This window comes from Melanostigma gelatinosum, assembly GCF_949748355.1.
Source record: "Melanostigma gelatinosum genome assembly, chromosome: 13".
NCBI classification, from domain to species: Eukaryota; Metazoa; Chordata; class Actinopteri; order Perciformes; family Zoarcidae; genus Melanostigma; species Melanostigma gelatinosum.
In genome coordinates this window covers 15,950,933-15,968,912 of record NC_136646.1, presented here as the reverse complement: position 1 = coordinate 15,968,912, position 17,980 = coordinate 15,950,933, and the positions used below count along the sequence as shown (strand labels likewise).

The window sequence follows — 17,980 nt, the reverse complement described above, 5'->3', positions numbered from 1 at the left end:
CTCACCATCTGTTCTCAGAGCCGTCCCTTCACACTGGACGCACACACTAATGACAGGATCTGGATTGCGATGGAGCAAACGTGTGTGTGTCCTGTGTTTGTTTAGGGCTGGTAGTTTAAAGTCTTGCAACTGCAGCACACCACACAGTGGTGCACATGGTTCCCACTGGGAGGGTTTGAAGCTGTGTGTTGTTGGCAGACCGTGTTGACAAGACTGAAGCGGCTTTGTTGGGGTCGTGGTGAATCAGCTGACTGAGTGCGTAGCAAGGAGGAAACGGTGCTGTCTCAGTGATTTCAAAACACATGAATCAGCACCACGGACCAGCGTGAAAAGAGAACACTTTTTTTTTCTTCTTTTTTTTTGGATATTCAAGGGGGGAGTAATCTGGATTGTTCTGCTATCAAGAATGTGGAGACAGCAGAGTTTCACCGATATTTGTCAAGCTAACCAAAATAACTTTGACATGTTGGGGAAGAGCTGAGGAAGGAGTTCCAGTTAGACATGGCACTCGCTTGTCATTTTGGATATTCAGCCCCCAGTCTGAAAGCAGTACATTCCCAAAGGCTTAATTTCAGCTGTCAGCCGCCTGCAAGTGTCAGTTTCTTTTTTGCTCGGACTGTAATAAAAAATAAAAAAACCCGCTTGTGTCGTGACGGCAGCCATTGCGTTTTGGACCCCTTGTGCCGGGAAGAGACTGAGCAGTGTTCTGTTAGTGTTGGTGTTTCTGTTTGTAATCGTGAATCATGCAAAGTGATTCACGTGTGACTCATCGAATGCTTGTCCAGCTAGTTCACATTGAATCGGCAGCATCATTCGATCACTCCTGAAATATAGACAACTGCTGTTTCATATGAAAAAAAACCAAGTGCAAAACACAAGTGAGAAGTTGAGAAACTCACTTAGCTGCCTCACCGGCTGCCTGACCTCGTGTACATTTTATTTCCCAAAGTCTTTCTGTTTCGCAGGGGACGCAAAGATGATTGTTTCAGTCCTCTCAGGCGCTCTCCCTTTGCATCTAAATGAATTAAGCGCGTGTACAGCGTGATGTCAGTGCTCTTCCAGACTGTAATTGTCACTGTGAGTGGGAACTCAGCATGTCTTCTTCACAGGGCACCATTTGGGACTGATAGAGGACCCGAAGCAAACCTGATAGTAATTTAGCTGATTAATATCACAGCACTTACCAGGGCCTCCTGCGCTGTGAGGCAGGTGTGCTCGAGCTTTGTCTTGATTTCCTGTCATGGAAATGACTCCATGCGGACTCCAGGAGCCGCTGAGGACAAAGTGATGTCGTTTGGGAGCACAAACAAGCCCGTCAGCAGCAGAGAGTGTCCAGAATATTTCCCAAATCCGCTTGTTGTAAAGGAGGGTAGGATGCAGTAGTGACAGTGTTACTGCTAACGGGATTAGTGGTTCCTTAAAACCCTTGTGAACATGACTTTTGAACTGTTAACTTGCTTCATTACCTCAGTAAAACATGCCATCGGTTTTCATACCCTCTGCATCTGTGATTTATGTGGAAAATATTTTAAATCTTAAATAATTACATTTTAATTTGTGTTATTGGAGTTTTATAGCATTTGTAGAGGCCTCACAGAGTTTGACCTTTCAGGGGTCTAATTGGCGTCACTGTGTGGCGTCGCATGCTGTGTGTTTCTTTGTCTGTGAATGACTTTACACACTTCAGGCTGAAGACAGCGGGTTGCCTTTGAGATTTTTACTGGATGTAATTGTGAAACTGTGACTACAGAACTGGACAGCAATGACGGGGATTACAAATCAGAAAACCACAAGCTTCCACAGAAAAGAGTAACGCCCTGTTTGCACGAAATGGTGACCTCATGATTAACAAATGACCTCCTCTGTGTCTGACATTATCCCTTGGATATGATGTCCAGCCCTCTGCATAATACAAATATATTACGACATGATATTTATATTTACTATTACAAATGTTATTTTATTATAAAGACCTATTTATGTCTATATTATACTCACAAAGACGTAAGAATGTATCCAATACTTTAGTATAAGATTAGAGAAACAAATGTACCTAATTTAAATATCAGAAAATGCTTTTTCTTCTTCTTCTTTGCAACCCCAAATTTGCGAGCTGCTGGATTATGGGATTACAACCTCTAATTTAAGGCCTAGTTGATCAGTAAACTCCTGTGTACATTTACATGAGATCATAATGTTGATTTATTAGATTTCGTGTGAACTGTATTCCACTGGTTTGTCGCGTTTCGGAGGCGGGACGTAAAGCGACTCTGCCAGCGAGCAGCTTCAGAGAGGCGTGTGTGGGAATCAAGACAGAGGCAGATGAAATCCACACTCCTCTGTAAACCGAATAAGATGCTTCTGGTCGCGCGGCAGGGTTTGTTCTTCTCTGAGTTCTTGCTTTTCATCTTGATGGAATGCCATGAAATGAACGGGCGTGGTAGCACATGCGTACACATCTTCTGTAGCATGTATTAACAGAGGCATTCTTCAGGCCGGCTGGTAACGTGTGTCAAGCAGGTGGGCGGAAACTAACCTCCTATTTCTCAATAACTTCTTTTCTGGGGATTCATTTGGTTTGTAAGTCAAAGACTATATGTTACGATGTGAGGTAAATATGAGGCATTTGTGTGGGTCATTATGTAATGATGTCTGGTCGTTATGGATGATTGATCATTTCGGCATTGTTTCTGCAATGTGTGCGTCTAGATTTCATTTCTGGAACTTCGTCATATTAAGTTTCCTTCATGCCTTTTTTGTTTTTTCTGCAGTTTTAGTTGTGATTACAGCAGATGATCAGCAGGGGTCGCTCTTGGCATTTATTCTCATAGGATGGTTAAAAGCCTATTTTCTCACTTTTTTTCCATCTATTTCAGGCTATTTAAACACATAGATTTACGATTATAACTACAGGAGCTGTCACTGCATCATTACAGCCGCATGAATAATTATAAAGCCTTATGGTTTCAGGAATAACTCTGTTGCACAGTTACAGTTCTAGAGAGTCGATCACATCTCCCCAGGCACACACAGCTTGAACCCGTCACAAGTCCTAACCCTTACCCAGGCAAGATTCCCATTACACGGTCGTTACACCAATTTTACGCATCAAGATCACCTCATCTGTATTATAATGTCCTCTCTGCCTTTGGATGTTATCTTCTAAAGCTTTAGAAAGTAACCCTATAATGATGCACACGTTTTCAATAGAAAGCCAGCGTTATAAACTGGGGGCCTGGAGTTTGAAAGACATGGGCGCTTATTAAACATGGGGGATCTAACAACAGACATCAAGTTGCGTTTTGCAAAGCGTGGGATCCAGTGTTTTTGGAGCTTTGCTCACACTAAGGACTAAAAGTCAGGACATCTCGGCCTCTGCTGCAAACATTTTGACCATTATTTTTCCACCAAGTCCCTCAACTTTAAGAAAGTGACACAAAACAACTACAAAGAGACTCAAAATGACCAAAAGGGGGGCAAAACAATCACACATACAAAAAAAGAACTACAAAAAGACCAAAACATTTCCAAAGAGACACAAAACGACCACAAAGAGACATAAAAAACACAGAGAGATGCCTGCCTGCCTGTTGTACATGCCTGACAACTAGAGACACAAAACAACAACAACAAGAGTCTAAGCAATGATTAAGTATTGTATATGAGAGGTGGGCCTTTAGCGTGCCTGTGCTCAGGGCCCCATTGTGTCACAATGCGCCCATGATCCATGCCCTGAAGATTGTGGACTAAACCCTCATAAACAACAGAGAAGAAGAAAGAAGAAAACATTGTCCTTTTGAGGAATTCCTCCATCCCATTGAGTCTAATAATCAGCTGCATCTTTCAACATGCAAGAACAAACCCCTCTTTACACGTCATACTCTGATAACTGCTTCGACTTGAACTCTCCATTGACGTCTCATGTATCCGAGGATCAGTTCTACTTTGTACTACGTTTGCGTCTTTGTGTGGACCAGGAAGTTGCAGACGACAGTGTGTTGGTATCAACTGATGATCTTTTCATTTAAAAGTCAAACGGCTCTCTGGTTTCATTAGCACAGATTTGTAGCAGTGCTCGGGGGGGGGGGGGGGGGTGTAATGGATTAACTGTTGACAATGAATTGAAACTTTGTGTGAACGGGGTTCACTTCACACAGACTGCATTGTCGCGTTGTTGAGTTTGGGCAGCACAACTGAGGCATTCATGAGCCACAGCTTGAAGCCCCTCAGATGAAGTGGCCGTGCAGACTATAGGGGCCTTTCAAGGGTTTGTGCGTAATGTAATGTAATGCTTGGTCTTCAGAAAAGTGGTGAATCTGCAGTATTTAGTCTTGATTCCCGCGTTGGTTGTTTCTCAACACAATAATAATGCAGCCAGACATCCAGACACGTTTTTTTCTCCTGGTGCATCAGTGGAGAGGTGAAAAGAAAAACAGAGAGGCGGTGTTATCGCCGGGCCTCTTTCATTGGCTGCAGAGCTCTCCGGTGTTCATCAACAGGCAGGGACAGGATCGGCCCTTTCCTATCTGACAGCAGCACAGCCGAGCAGGTGTTATACAAACAGCAGGCTGATTTATTCACTTTTAACAAGGGGGTGGAAAGCTGGGTAGCTCTGCTGTCTGCCCTTACAGTTTTCCCGAAAATATGCAGTCAAGAAATGTCTCCCTAGAACAACCACCAGATGCACCTTTGTTCACAGGCAGCATACAATGTGAATATACTGAGTGTTGGTGGGCCAGGATGTAATAAATCCAAAAGAAGATGAGGCTTTTATTGCTGAGCAGCTGCAAAGGACCTGGCGAGTTAAATCAGACATTTACACATGCTGCTGTGTAGAGTTTGTTATGTCTGCTTTGCAGCCAGGTGTTGTTGCTGTTAGACGGATATAAAAGTCTGACTAAAAACTCTCAGCGGATGTGGTGAATCAAGATCAGCAGCAGTGTGTGTGTGTCAATCACAATCTCTCCCTGCCCCCACTCAACGAGAGAGAGAGAGAGAGAGAGAGAGAGAGAGACCCAAGGTAACAGGGTGCAGTCGCAAGCGGCGGACGCGTCATCTGGCTCATTTGCTGCACCTTCTTTCTGAGCAATAGTTTAACAGACTGTTACCGGATAGGGAGCAGCCCTTCCTTAATAAATAAGAGCCTAAAATTATAATCACATACAGGCAAACAAATCAAATGAACTCTACTTGTTGTAAAAGGGGTTTGTATTCATTTTCTATCTCCAATTTACTGTGGATTGACTTCTGGCCAATTTGAGTATTTTATTTGAATCCGTATTTTAATATATATTATTTATAATACACACAGGGTAACGTTGTTGAGCATAACACTCACCGTAACGCCGTTATTAAACTGTGCAGGTGCCATCCTCTGTGCCTGTGTGACACAATTCAATGTAACGCTGGCATAATGTAATTTTTTTAAACCATCTTTTTAATATATATATATATATATATATATATATATATATGTATATATATATACATACATACATACATACATACATACATACATACATACATTCTTGGGGTGCAAGTACAATTTTAGTGTTTGTGCTTCATAAGTCTTGATGCAAATTAACAACTTCCTGTTTGCCAACAAAAATTATGTTAATATTCAATAATGACTCAAATTTGATGAGAGCACCCATCTTTTCCACTCCTCACTATCAGGAGAAACCCCTGTATCTGCCTTTTAAAGCGTCAATCTTATGATCCATACATGAGGGTGTTTTATTGTGAAAGGCTTAACCGGAAGCTCGTTCATTTTACTCAGCCTGTCTTGACAGAGGATCACGCGCAGGAAACATTGGTTGGTTAAAGTCCTTCGTGTCTTCTAACCACTCCCTTGAGCTGTCGACAGAGACACTGTTCAACTGCCGAACGAAACCAAAGTGTGTTTGTTAACTCCGCGTTAAAACTTAATAATAAAACTCAATATATTCATCGATACTAGTATCAGGTCAAAGTTCCGACGCTCGGAAAACACTTGAAACTTTTCTTTTTTAACTCGGAGCTACCAGGCGGAGACAGCATGGTGTTAAAATCGGAAGACGGTGTAGGTGAGTGAAACCGTCAAAAGAAGTACACGTTTCTACAAATATCGTGTTGAATGTCTTTTACTTTATGAGAAGTATGAACTGTGTTGAAATTATGTTTGAAGGTAAATCTCAGGAGTGAGGAGTCAGAGCTGCTGGGTCGTCTGGCCTTGTTTACCGTGTTTATTGATCTGCCATTTTAAGCGTTCACTGAGTCAACTTTCTGCATATTTGATCATCTAAAAAATACTATAACTTGCATACCCTTCATAAAAACACGAAGGAAGTAGCCCACAATATAAGTACATTATATATTATAGGGTCAGTCTGCAATAGTAGATAAAGAAAATATACAGATTCATCGAAAAAACTCACTATGTCGAGTTTAAAGAAGGACCCTATAGGTTAGCTATGCCTCTTATTAAATAGTTGCCCCGGTTCAGTATTTGTCAGTCTGCTATAAGTAATATCTCTGTGGATTTGAAGTTGATCACTGTGGGTATTATACCACATGTATAAACACTTTAGCAACACTTGTTATTTCTTGATGCTTTAGCCAGAGAGAGAGAGAGAGAGATCATCCTCAGAGTCATCTTTCACTGACTGCTGAGCAATCAGCAACAGGTGTGAGAGCAGACGGTCCCTCCTCCAGTGTGTCAGCATGGCATTAAAACACTTGTCACTCATGTGAAAGTTGTTTTTATTATCCCAGCCTTCTGCATATGTTGTCTTAGTTTAAATCACCATATTATCCTCCATATAAGATCATCCCAGCAGCTGTACTGTTGTTTTAATTGTATAAAAGGATGCCATTTATTTTACATGCGGTTATTATATGGAAATAAATGAGTGTGCAGCCTTTTTGAAGTCAGACATAAATCTGTTGTTTTCCTCTCCTTTGGCTCGGTTTTAGCCTGCCAGCCATTAATGAGCCCCCTGACCTTGCGTCAGCATTAATCCCGTTGGAGAACAGTGAACATCTGACTGACTGATCCTGTTATATGCTGCCGCTCTTCTTATTCTGAGTGAGAAATTCCACACACTCTTTGCCTCGGAGGATCCCGGCTGGCACACGGCTGCATTGTGTTCACGGGGATGAACAGTCGATTCTCTTCCGGTCCATTTGTCTCTGCCACTTTAGGTCTGGGAAGTTTAAGCAGTTGTCACTAATGGTTCCCTAATGAGGGGCGCTGAGAGCTCTAATGGGCTCCTCCACAACAATGTGCATTGATGCCCCGGTGGTTTGATAATCGTCTCCCCCTATAATCGTATTTTCGTCTTCTTTCTGCATCGGTTTGCAGCCCATCTTTCCTCTCAGGCTGGTGATCGCTCCGCACACTAAGCTGCTATAATTCCATTGGACGACATGTTGTGTATTTATTACGTGTTGATGTGAGTCTCGTGTTTGGTAGCTCAGCAACACGCAGTACGCTGCATAGCTGAAATGTTTTAGGGCAGTGATGCCAATCAGTGAAGGATGCAGAGAAACAAGATGACAGAGTGATGTTTGGCTCGATGTGGGACTGTATTTTCATTATTTATTGTTTTTAAAATGTGTGAAATAATCACTTACATTACAAGATGTCAAAAACAACAACAATAATAATACTATTTTAAATGTTTCTGATCATTTAGTAGTCGTTCGAGGCGTTTATCCTGGAAAAACTCCAAATAGTTGCCAGTTCAAGCTTCTCAAATGTGATAATTTGCTGTTCTTCTCACTTTTATGCTGTTTGTGGGTTTGATATCTTTAAGTGTTACTCGGACAAAATCTATTTCCCTACTTCACGTTGGCCTCTGGAGCTTCTGTGTTCTTCTTTCTGTTCTGCACAGTTTAGCCTGTGGTGAACTGATTTGCTTGACTTGCTGGTTTCTTTGCAGCAGGTGTAGACACGCCTGGAGTCATTTTCTTCATCCAGGACAAAACTCTGATCAGTCCTGTTGATAAGACCCAGAAATTCAAAATGGCGCAGGAAAGTGACGACATCGGCCCATTACATACACACTTTGCTCCTGATGTGGAAAAGCAGGTTTTTAGTGTTTATCGCATCTCGTGTTGAGTTTACAAATATCTTGTCATAGGTACTCTTTGTGTTTTCTCTCTTTCTGAAAACACAAAGAATGCATTGAGAAATATTTGGCGCCATAGAAAGTTTGTCAAAGAGGTGAACAATAGAGTTGTATTGTCATTTGTTTTTTTATTGTGCACGTCTCAGTCGAACATGCATGTCACCACGTTGTGATCGAGCTTAATGACTAAAGTTATGAAGAAGGAAGAGTTGCTATTTTATCACACTTCCCACAGGATGGGTGGGTTTAGCCACAGCTTTCACTCCTCTGAACCATGAGAACAGCTCACAAACAGGAAGCCCACAGTCTGACAACATGCTCGACAGGAAATGACAGCCCACGGCCTGTGTGTGGGCTAAAATATCTTCACCGCTCGTTCTCTCGGTCTTCAACACAGAGACAGAAATACAGAGAAAAACAAGATTTTTCCCATCATGTATTTTCTGGTGTGTGTGTTTTAGTGGCGAGAGAGGATGTTGATATTAGGATAGCCTCGATAAGAATCAAGGCCAGCAACGTTGGAGGACAAAGGCATGCATTGTGGGTAGAAATAGCACTTCCGCTTTTGAGGAACAACATTGGGAAGCCTCCACATCGGCCTAGTAAAACAATTAACGTTGATAAACGCCAATAAAACAGAACAGAGATTATTTAAGAAAGCTGCTCTAGTGTGTGTGTGTGTGTGTGTGTGTGTGTGTGTGTGTGTGTGTGTGTGTGTGTGTGTGTGTGTGTGTGTGTGTGTGTGTGTGTGTGTGTGTGTGTGTGTGTGTGTGTGTGTGTGTGTGTGTGTGTGTGTGTGTGTGTGCTCACTGGGAACATGAGTCCCATGACTGGATAGTGTGGCATACACCTGACCCGGCTTGTGTTAATAACACAATACAAGGCTGTTTTTGTGGGACAGACTAAATATGTGATGTTTTTTAACTGTGTAGTGCAGCGGTTCCCAACCTGAGAGTTAAAAAGATAAATCTACAGGGTCACAAGATGAGATAAGAGACGAGAAGGAAAACATATCTGTTAGGTTTATTTTAGTTTTTAGTTTTTTTTCTAATACTGTTTAGCTCTTAACTCTAAATTAGTTTAATTAACCAGCGTGAGAAAGAGAAATCCCCCTTTGGTTGTACTGCTCACAACTCATGTTCACACTGATGCTGAAACCTATATAGAGGGGTAATGAGAACACATCGCTTCATTTTATCAGCCAAAGATTTTGGGAGCCACTGGTGAAGTGAATATGGGCTCCATCCATGTTTATTTACATTTTCTACTTGTACTTCACTCTGTCATTTCAAACATTTCCCATTAAAACCAGAGACAACGTGCTTGATTTGGATCTGCAGGGGTTTTAATGTATTTCATGAGATAAATATTGATGATAATGGTGATATCATGACCAAGTGAACACGTTTTCCTGTTTCATTGCATTATGGCCCTTTTTAGAAGTCTAATGCAGGATATAAATCCTCACCGTATTGACTCAGAGGTGCAGAGTGCAGCCAGCACAGCAGAGGGCTCCAGGTTGACTCATACAGACAGACAGACATGAGGCAAGCGCTCACATCTGCTCTGTGATGCAGACGCAGACACACCCGGGGCAAAAGTGTGTGTGTGTGTGTGTGTGTACACACACACACTCAACAAGCCACTCGGGCCACGATGAGTTTGATATACTGCGATGGTTTGGCACGCATCATTAGCATCGGGATGATGCTCATGCAAATACACGATTGTCTTCAGGACAGACGGCATTGTTAAGCTGGATTTCGGAGGTGATGATGATGATGACTGGTCGCAGGACTGGTCGGGAGAGAGGAGACCTGGCTCAAAGTGCTGACTCATACCGACAGCTCATGACCTCGTCACTGTGGTGACCAGATGAAGAAGAATGAATGAATGATACGCGTTACCTGTTTTTAACAACGTTTTCTCTGTTGGGCCTCTGGGTCTTATGATATACTGTATTAGCCTCTGAAAACACTGTTTGTGTACGTTTCTTTTGAGCAGGTTGTTAATCTTGTAATCCTGCAGGAATGAGTCCTAAAACCCGGGACTGAGTCAGCGTTTTTGCACCTCCGGTTCCCACGTCTCAAAGTTGATTTGTGTTTTTTGAATGGATAAATTGGTTAAATGCCTGAAATATGGCCTGTGGTTCAAGCAAGTGGCTAAATGAGACTACAAAACGTCATCAGTCCGCTTTCACAGCCTCTTTGTGTTTACACTCATGAGACCGTGGTGTAGTTCTAGTCTAACGTTGGCTTTAGAAGATTGTCTTGCTGAACAAAACGTGTGTCATAAAGTTGTGTTTCTGTGATAACCCAGAATCCAATGGAAAAATCCTGTTGGCTTGTTGTCGAAGGAACAAGTGCGATGCCAACTTCCGGGGTCGGCGTACAAAACGTCGTCATCCCTGCAGCTGCTCTATTAGGGTTGTGTGTAAAACAGCGATATGTTTTGATCAACCACAACTCAACATATGTAATCATATACATCGGTTTTGAAAGAAAGTTGTGGTAGTTGTAGTATAGACCTTTTATATTGTGTGTGTGTGTGTGTGTGGAGGCAGAGAAAGGAATGACCACTGGGTGGAGCCTCCATGTTAATGGCAGTGACAGCAACATTGAAAGAGTGAGTAGAGGGAGGGAGGAAGAGGAGGGAGGGAGGGAGGTAGTGAGTAAGTCTCCTTCCCCAGACGGGCTGTCAGTGTGCTGGGAGCATGCTGGGAGCTGATAGCTGAGCTGTATCTGTCTCCCTGACCGGAGGAGCCGGCTCCTTCTCTCTGCCGCTGGTCATGTGGACGTCCGGCTCGCCTGCGTTGAGCCAGAGGAGCTGACAGAAAAACAGACTGCTGGGTCTTTTATTTTACATATATAAATAACAAGGAAGAGTGAGAGAGAAGAGGAGCTCCCTGGAAGGACACACAATTGACACTTTGGAGGATTTCTCTCACAGGTTAGCGCTTAGATTTGCTGACGCTCGTGTGTTTTTATTTGTTGAATTGATCTGGCGTTGTTTTCCACAGGTCTGTTTGTATTCATCTCTGGTACTTTGCTGTCATACGGGACTCTGTGTCCCAGCCACACTTTGACAGTATTGAAGATTAAATCAGCGAGGATAAAATGCAAATAGGATGAGAATCATTTGAAGTGCTAGTGGTCTGACTTAACGTCTGCTGGGCCGTCCTGTCATTCGGCAGCCTGGTTTGTTGCGTTGTGGTTAAGATGATTGAGTGCTGACGACTGGGCAGTGTTGTGCTGTCAGTGGGGGTGAGGTGTGTCCGTATGAAGGCATATTCAGGATCGTATGTAAAAGTGCAAACGGAGGTAAACGCTTCACGAGCGGGGCTGCAGAAGTCGGACTGCAATTTTACTCGGTGGCACAAAAGCCAGCTGGGATGACCAACGAGTAATGTAACAAGTACAAGACAAGGATGCTTCAGCCATCAGTCCCCCTGCCTGGGCCCTGTTGAGGAATGTCCTGAGAGGCCAAATGCAGACACAAAGGCAAAGCTGTGATCGTCCCACTGTCTCTGTGTTCTCCTGCCACTCGCCGTCCCACGCCTCTCCGGCCAAACACAAGGCTCCTTCTCCCGTTATCTCTCCTCCTACCCTCAGGCCAGGTCAGGTTGGACGCTTTGTGGCTCTTTGATGCATGTTTTGGGTTTCTGCTTTTGTGTTTGGCAGCAGTGGATCTGAAGGTCAGAGGTGAAGAAGTTCTTAGGCCGGTGCCCTTATTAAAGAAGGCATTCCTTCACAACCCCGTGTCCCACTTTGTTACAAGCTGTCTTGTTCAGAAGGTGTGTGTGTGTGTGTGTGTGTGTGTGTGTGTGTGTGTGTGTGTGTGTGTGTGTGTGTGTGTGTGTGTGTGTGTGTGTGTGTGTGTGTGTGTGTGTGTGTGTGTGTGTGTGTGTGTGTGTGTGTGTGCTTTCAAATATATATATGAGGGAGAGTCCCCATGGGGTTTACTGTAGTAATGAGATTCAGTCTCAGATCAGAGATCAGCGGATGAGACGTTCACGTTTTAAATCACCCTTTGTTGTTCAAGCAGCAGGAAAGATCAGAAAGCTTAGGGCCATTTTAATAGACCTTAGTGTGTGTGTGTGTTTGCCCATACCAGCTCACATAATCGATTGTGTGTGTATTGTACTGAATGCATTAAAATTCATCATGAAGTAGACTGCGTCTTGTTACAGCTAGCGCTCTCATTGGTTTAGGCTCGGGGTCGATTGATCGGAGCCTACAGAGCCCTTCAGGGTGCATTCTGCAGTTTAAAAAAGGGAACTATCCATGAAACCGTACCGACAAAAGCGGCACAGCAGCAACAACAGCCTTAAGGAACAGGAGGAGGCGAGGGGGGCTGGACGAAGCTGCTAAGATTGGCTAGAAACTGGAAGAGAGGCGAGTATAAAGGAGAAGATCGGGGAGGGATGATAGAAGATGAAGAGTAAGGGTAATCAAAATATACTTATGTACAGACACGTGGCTGCAGAAATGGATGTGCATCTTTTTGCATATTCCCTCAGTCAGCAGATCATAGGCATAGGGCTGGGCGATATGGCCTAAAAAAAAAATCTCCGATTTTTTTACAAAAAATCCGATTCACGATTTAAATCGATTTTTTCCCCCAACAATTTTTGCAGATGACAGAAGCTGTTGAAAACAATTTTTTATTTTATTTTGTGATGATTTTCCCAAGTAGGTTGATAAAAATAAAGTGCAAACAAAACCTGAACATTGTAGAAAGGTGCCTGTGGTATACAAAAAGTATTTGGTCACTCTTTTGTTTCCCTGAATCATTTAAATATAAAATTAAATTAAACATAACATTAAATGGCATTAAATAGTAGCCTTCCATTGTAAACAACTGTGCAAATGTAACTTTTTACAGTAAGCTTTTCTAACTGAATACACTGATACAAACACAGCATGAAATAAAATGTATGTGACCCTTTAACATTCACATTTTCAAAAGTGCAACATCTGATCTAACATCAACATAACATATTTTGCACAGTAAATAAGTGCATGTAAACAAAATCAAGTGCATTCACAACATAACCAACAGTATTAAACAGTAGTGCATGTTTTTTCTAAATATTTTTTGCCAGGAAGACAAGCCTGTCTACTACTGGCATGTAACAATGCCCCCCCACACACTGAAAAGCCTCTCAGAGGGGGCACTTGTAGCTGGCACAGAGAGGTATTTCTTTGCTAAAGTACTTAGCCTTGGAAAGTTAAGTTGGTGACGCTTCCACCAGTCAAGTGGATCGGTGTCTGGGTCAACCTGCTGGACCACAGGTCAGTTGTTGCGGAGTAGAATGACATCCCCTCCAGCTCCGCAGAGATCCTTTGGCGTGTACTATTGTACAGCCGAGGCAAGGCAACGTCAGAAAAATGTTTACGGCTTGGTAGCACGTACCTGGGGTCCAAAGCTTTGAGAAGGTGAATAAACCCCGGCTTTTCCACGGTGTATATGGGCACCATATCTTTTGCGATATACATCGCGACTGCATCCGTGATGGCTTTCCACCGGGCACTCTTCTTCTCATGCGGAGTACAGTTGGTGAATGTCTCCAAAATGCTGGGTTGTTGTTGTGAGGTGGCGGCGGCGGCGGCGTCGCTTGTGCTCCCGCGGTTGTTGTGCTGCTTGATTTTGTAGCAATAGCTTTTAGACAGACCTTACATCGTGGTGCTGTTTGTTCTGTGTCAGATGACACGAACCCGAACCATTTCCAGACCACCGAAGACACATTCTTCCCTCTCTTAAGAACGAGAGCTTCACTGCTGGCCGCCATTGTTTTCGTTTGTAAACAATGCGCGCGCACTCTACTACGGGAACTCAACGGGGGGGAGGGGTGGGGGCGATTTTCTCGATTTTCAATAAAACACATCGCCTTAAAGCACACATTCGAATTAATCGATTAAATCGATTTATCGCCCAGCCCTACATAGGCAGCGTTGTGGCATAATAAATGCATTGATGTCTCCATCTGGTCCAGTAGATGTAGAGATAATAGACCCAGCGTCAGATTAAACAGTGTCTTTTCCCCATTCTGACCTGTGTCTTTAAGTCCACCTAAATGTGTATCTTCGGACCCTGTCCAGCAATTGTGTCAGCGGCAGCCTATAGGTGAGGAGCTTATTTAGTTAATGTTTTTTTGGAGGAGCTCCCTAAATTGGGTCACATCTGGAGGGAGGGGGGGCTGAGAGATCCTAAGCACTCAAGAATTCTAATTTCCTTATTTTCCAAGGAGAGTTCCTCAGTGATCTGGGTGGAAATGAGACGTCTGTCCCTTCTGCCAGGACGGCAATCAGGATGTATATTAGTGGGCTGTGCCGCTGTGGGAGAGGGAGCTATAATTGGTATCTCCCTCGATGTCTCCTCCCCTGTGCTCTCCGCTGACCCAGCCCTCAGTAGAAACTACTTCATCTAGGAACTCTGCAGACTCTCCGAGAAGCAAAAGATAAGGACACATGGTGTCAAAATGTAAAACAATTGTTGGATAAAAGGCTCAAATGTAGCATCACGGTGAGTGTAAAATGTTAAATGCACAAATGCTTTGTAAGAAGGGAAAGGGATGTACTGGCTATACTCAAAGGGAAATTATCGAGTGTTTCGAGTCATAAATTTAGGTAAAACAGCACTTGGCAGTAATGAGGTCCAGGCCAGAGATCAGGTTACACTGTCCCAGATTTGGCACTTGTCCTGCCTTGCTCCCCGATACTTACTTCGGTTGATCCTCGCTCTATATTTCAAACATTTTTGCAAGAATGGATTCAGTCTGAATATCACAATCTGGACAGTTCCAGTCAGACAGTGTTAGCGTTTGAAAGCTGAATCAAAAAGCAAGTTGCTGAGCGCCGACACAGCGCCAGGCACGACGGGAGACACACTGTGTCGGCCCCCGCATCAGTGTGTGTGTGTGTGAGGGGGGGTGTTAAGCATATGTGCGTACTTGCGTGCACGTCGCGTGGAGGTCTATGTGCACGACTGCACGCCTCCGTCTGCTTTCCGGGCACAGCGAGTCCCTGAAGGAGTGAAGATGTGGGCGCCCGGTGTTTCTCTGTCAGCCTGTGGAAATCACTACATTCATCGCTGTAGGGCCCCTCTGCTTCTGAGAGGCCCCTAAAGTCAGATATCGACAGGGCAGAAGAGGAGTGGTACATGTTATGAACATGGAGGGAAAAACAACACTTCCTCTCATATAATTTCCTCTTCAAACTCGTATCACCGCATCAGCAAGAGATGGGTGTTGTTATTTGGCTGGATTATATTATTACGGTGTCAGTACATCTGACAAGTCTTTAATTAGGATAATTAGCTTTCCCCACAGAAACAGATTCTCTCCATCTCTCTTTCTCGACCTTATTTAGCCCGTCCGTCTCGTGTCTTTGTCATTAACTGCCTGTTTTCTGATGACGGCCTCTTTTCGTCGGCCTTACCGGTGCAGAAGTTTGCCGAATGACGGCCAAGCAGCTCTGCCAGACGGAAGGGAAACGAGCAGCGCTCAGCATTTATTTAAGCGGATGGGTTCTCCCCTCATCTGCTGTATTCTGGGAAATGACACCCACTTGGTGCCCACCTCTGGCACGTGCGTTGGCGGGGCCTCTCCCTTCCCTGATGTGGTCTTGATTATTTCGGGTGGAATCGGGAAGGCAGTGGTGTGTGTGTGTGTGTGTGTGTGCACCTGACCGGCTGCTCGAGTAGAACTGATCGTGTGGGTAACAACAGATGACGTGTGCGGTGGCCGGGTAGAAAATCTGGCCCTTTAATCCCGGGGCCGGTAGTGTCATCATGCATCTGCAAGATACTGGTTTCCTAAGCTCCTTGTTTGTGCTCTTGAAGGACGCATAGGGAACATATGATTTACATGCTCAAATGATAAGTTTCTATATAATTACAGTCCTGTTCTGCAGCTCTTCTCTGCTGTCAGTCCTTCACTTTGTGGTCCTCTTCTAAGACTGAAACGCTGTGAGTTGTGTTGGGTCTCCGGCTGTCTTCTTCTGGCTCCTTTCAGCGTCCGTTAGCCGCCCGACCTGACATCACATTTCCAGAAAGAGGAGTGAACTTCCTGCGTTTAGCTCATCCTCCCCGTTGCTCTGGTTTGTGCCATTGAACTCGCAGCCCGCTCTGGGTTCACTCAGCGTGACATTAACTCGCCCAGTCGATCGGGAGGCGGGCTCATTAAATGCTAGCAGAACACATATTCTCAAACCTGTGTGTGTGTGTGTGTGTGTGCATCTCATTCTGTATGTAGTCTGGAAAACAACATGGCTTTGTATTGCAGCTCCCTAACGGCCGCTGTAAGGCTCTTGTGTCGCTCTTCTATTGTCCGTTATCCCCGTGGTAAATATTAGCCGACATTGCAGTGACTGTCGTGGGTATTTATTTGCCTCACGATGTTGAGGTTGGCATACCTTCTTTTATAAGAATAAGCGCTCTCCATTATGCAGCACATGTTTTCTTTTTCAAGGATGTCATTTATTTAGGATTTTACGCTTGGATGAAATCTTTACGGTCAAATGAAATAAGCTGATCTTGCGTTTCGCTAATTGTGAAATTATGAATGTTCGTGTGTGTTTGAAGGCACCATGAAGCTCTTGCTCTCCGGATGGCTGGCCTTCCCTTTGCTTTATTGATTGCTGTGTTAGATTTAGTTCAGCTTTTGTAACCTTCATTCCACTGACCTCTTACTGCAGGCACACTGCGCCACATTTAGTCTGGAATTTTTTGCTGTTTTGTTAGGATTATGTCGGACCAATATTTAATTCATGTTTTTATTTAGGAGAGTAAAGAAAAAGTCTGAGGGAGAGGTTTATTTATGGGTCATTGTTGGTATCATAGAGTTGTGAAATGAGTAATATAATACCTTGTCTAGCATAGAAAGTTGTATTTTAGCTGTATCCTCTCAAAGATTTTTGACTGAAGCAAGCAATTATTGCCTTATTTAAAGGGTAATTACAAGTAATTCTGACGCAAGAATAACTGTTTTAAAATAGAGATTGATTCAGTGTGAGTGACGGGAGGGAGTTCAATCCCTTTCTGATATCAAGGGGGAATTATGATGTTATTTCTGTGCACTGCGATGGCCGGAGGGACACGCCTCAGGGGATAGATATGCATAGAGAAGGATTAAGGTGCATGATGTGTTTTGGGCGACTAACCCTTCATCCTCTCTCTCTCTCTCATCTCTCCCCCCAGTGCCGGACGACCTCACCCCAGAGGAGAAGCAGGAGCTGGAGAATATCCGCCGGCGCAAGCAGGAGCTGATGGAGGACATTCAGGTAATCATGGAACAGGATGCGGGGGCTGTTTGTATGTACATAGCTTAGACACAGAAGAAAAACAGACCTCCATGTGTTGACTTCTGAAGCTTTCTTACTGCAACGCATTTCAGTTACTTTGACTGGCTGTAAAAAGCTTGTATATTTTTTGGAAACTGCTCATTGATACTTTATAGGCTCAAGGTGCAAAAGGATCTTCATTTTTATTATTATTATTATTTGGCTCACTTCCAGTACTTTCAGCTAAAACTACAACCTGTTAAATATATAAATACCTCTTATCCATCTGTACAAATGTCTCCATTACAAGAAGCACTTCAAATATTTCACCCCGAGTGGAATGTGAGGTATTTCCTGCCAAAAAGCTCGCTTTAGCAAACCATTGCTGGTAACTGTTGAGCCATTTGTGTTTTTGTAGATGTTCTGTGCCTCTTACGGGTGTTTTCATTGAAATGTGGTGTTTGAATATGACTCGAGTCTAAAATGAATACGATAAGCATACAGATAAAATAGGATTACGCTCTTTATGAGGAACGTGCTCACGCAGCCAGCTGAATATCCTTCGTGTCCTCTCCGATTTCCAAAGAA

At 43.6% G+C, this 17,980-nt stretch overlaps 1 protein-coding gene across 4 annotated transcripts in view; it reads left to right on the top strand.

Annotated features, from left to right (window-relative positions):
* The window catches only part of cyth1a (cytohesin 1a), a 34,984-nt gene that overhangs the window by 5,344 nt on the left and 11,660 nt on the right, over positions 1-17,980 (top strand). For 2 of the 4 annotated variants that reach the window (XM_079282642.1, XM_079282640.1), the window contains exon 2: positions 17,310-17,392. In XM_079282642.1, coding sequence (XP_079138768.1) covers positions 17,310-17,392 — 83 coding nt within the window. Of the gene's footprint in view, positions 1-5,821; positions 6,066-10,941; positions 11,061-17,309; positions 17,393-17,980 lie in introns of those variants that run through there. The other 2 variants (XM_079282641.1, XM_079282643.1) reach the window with 2 other exon arrangements.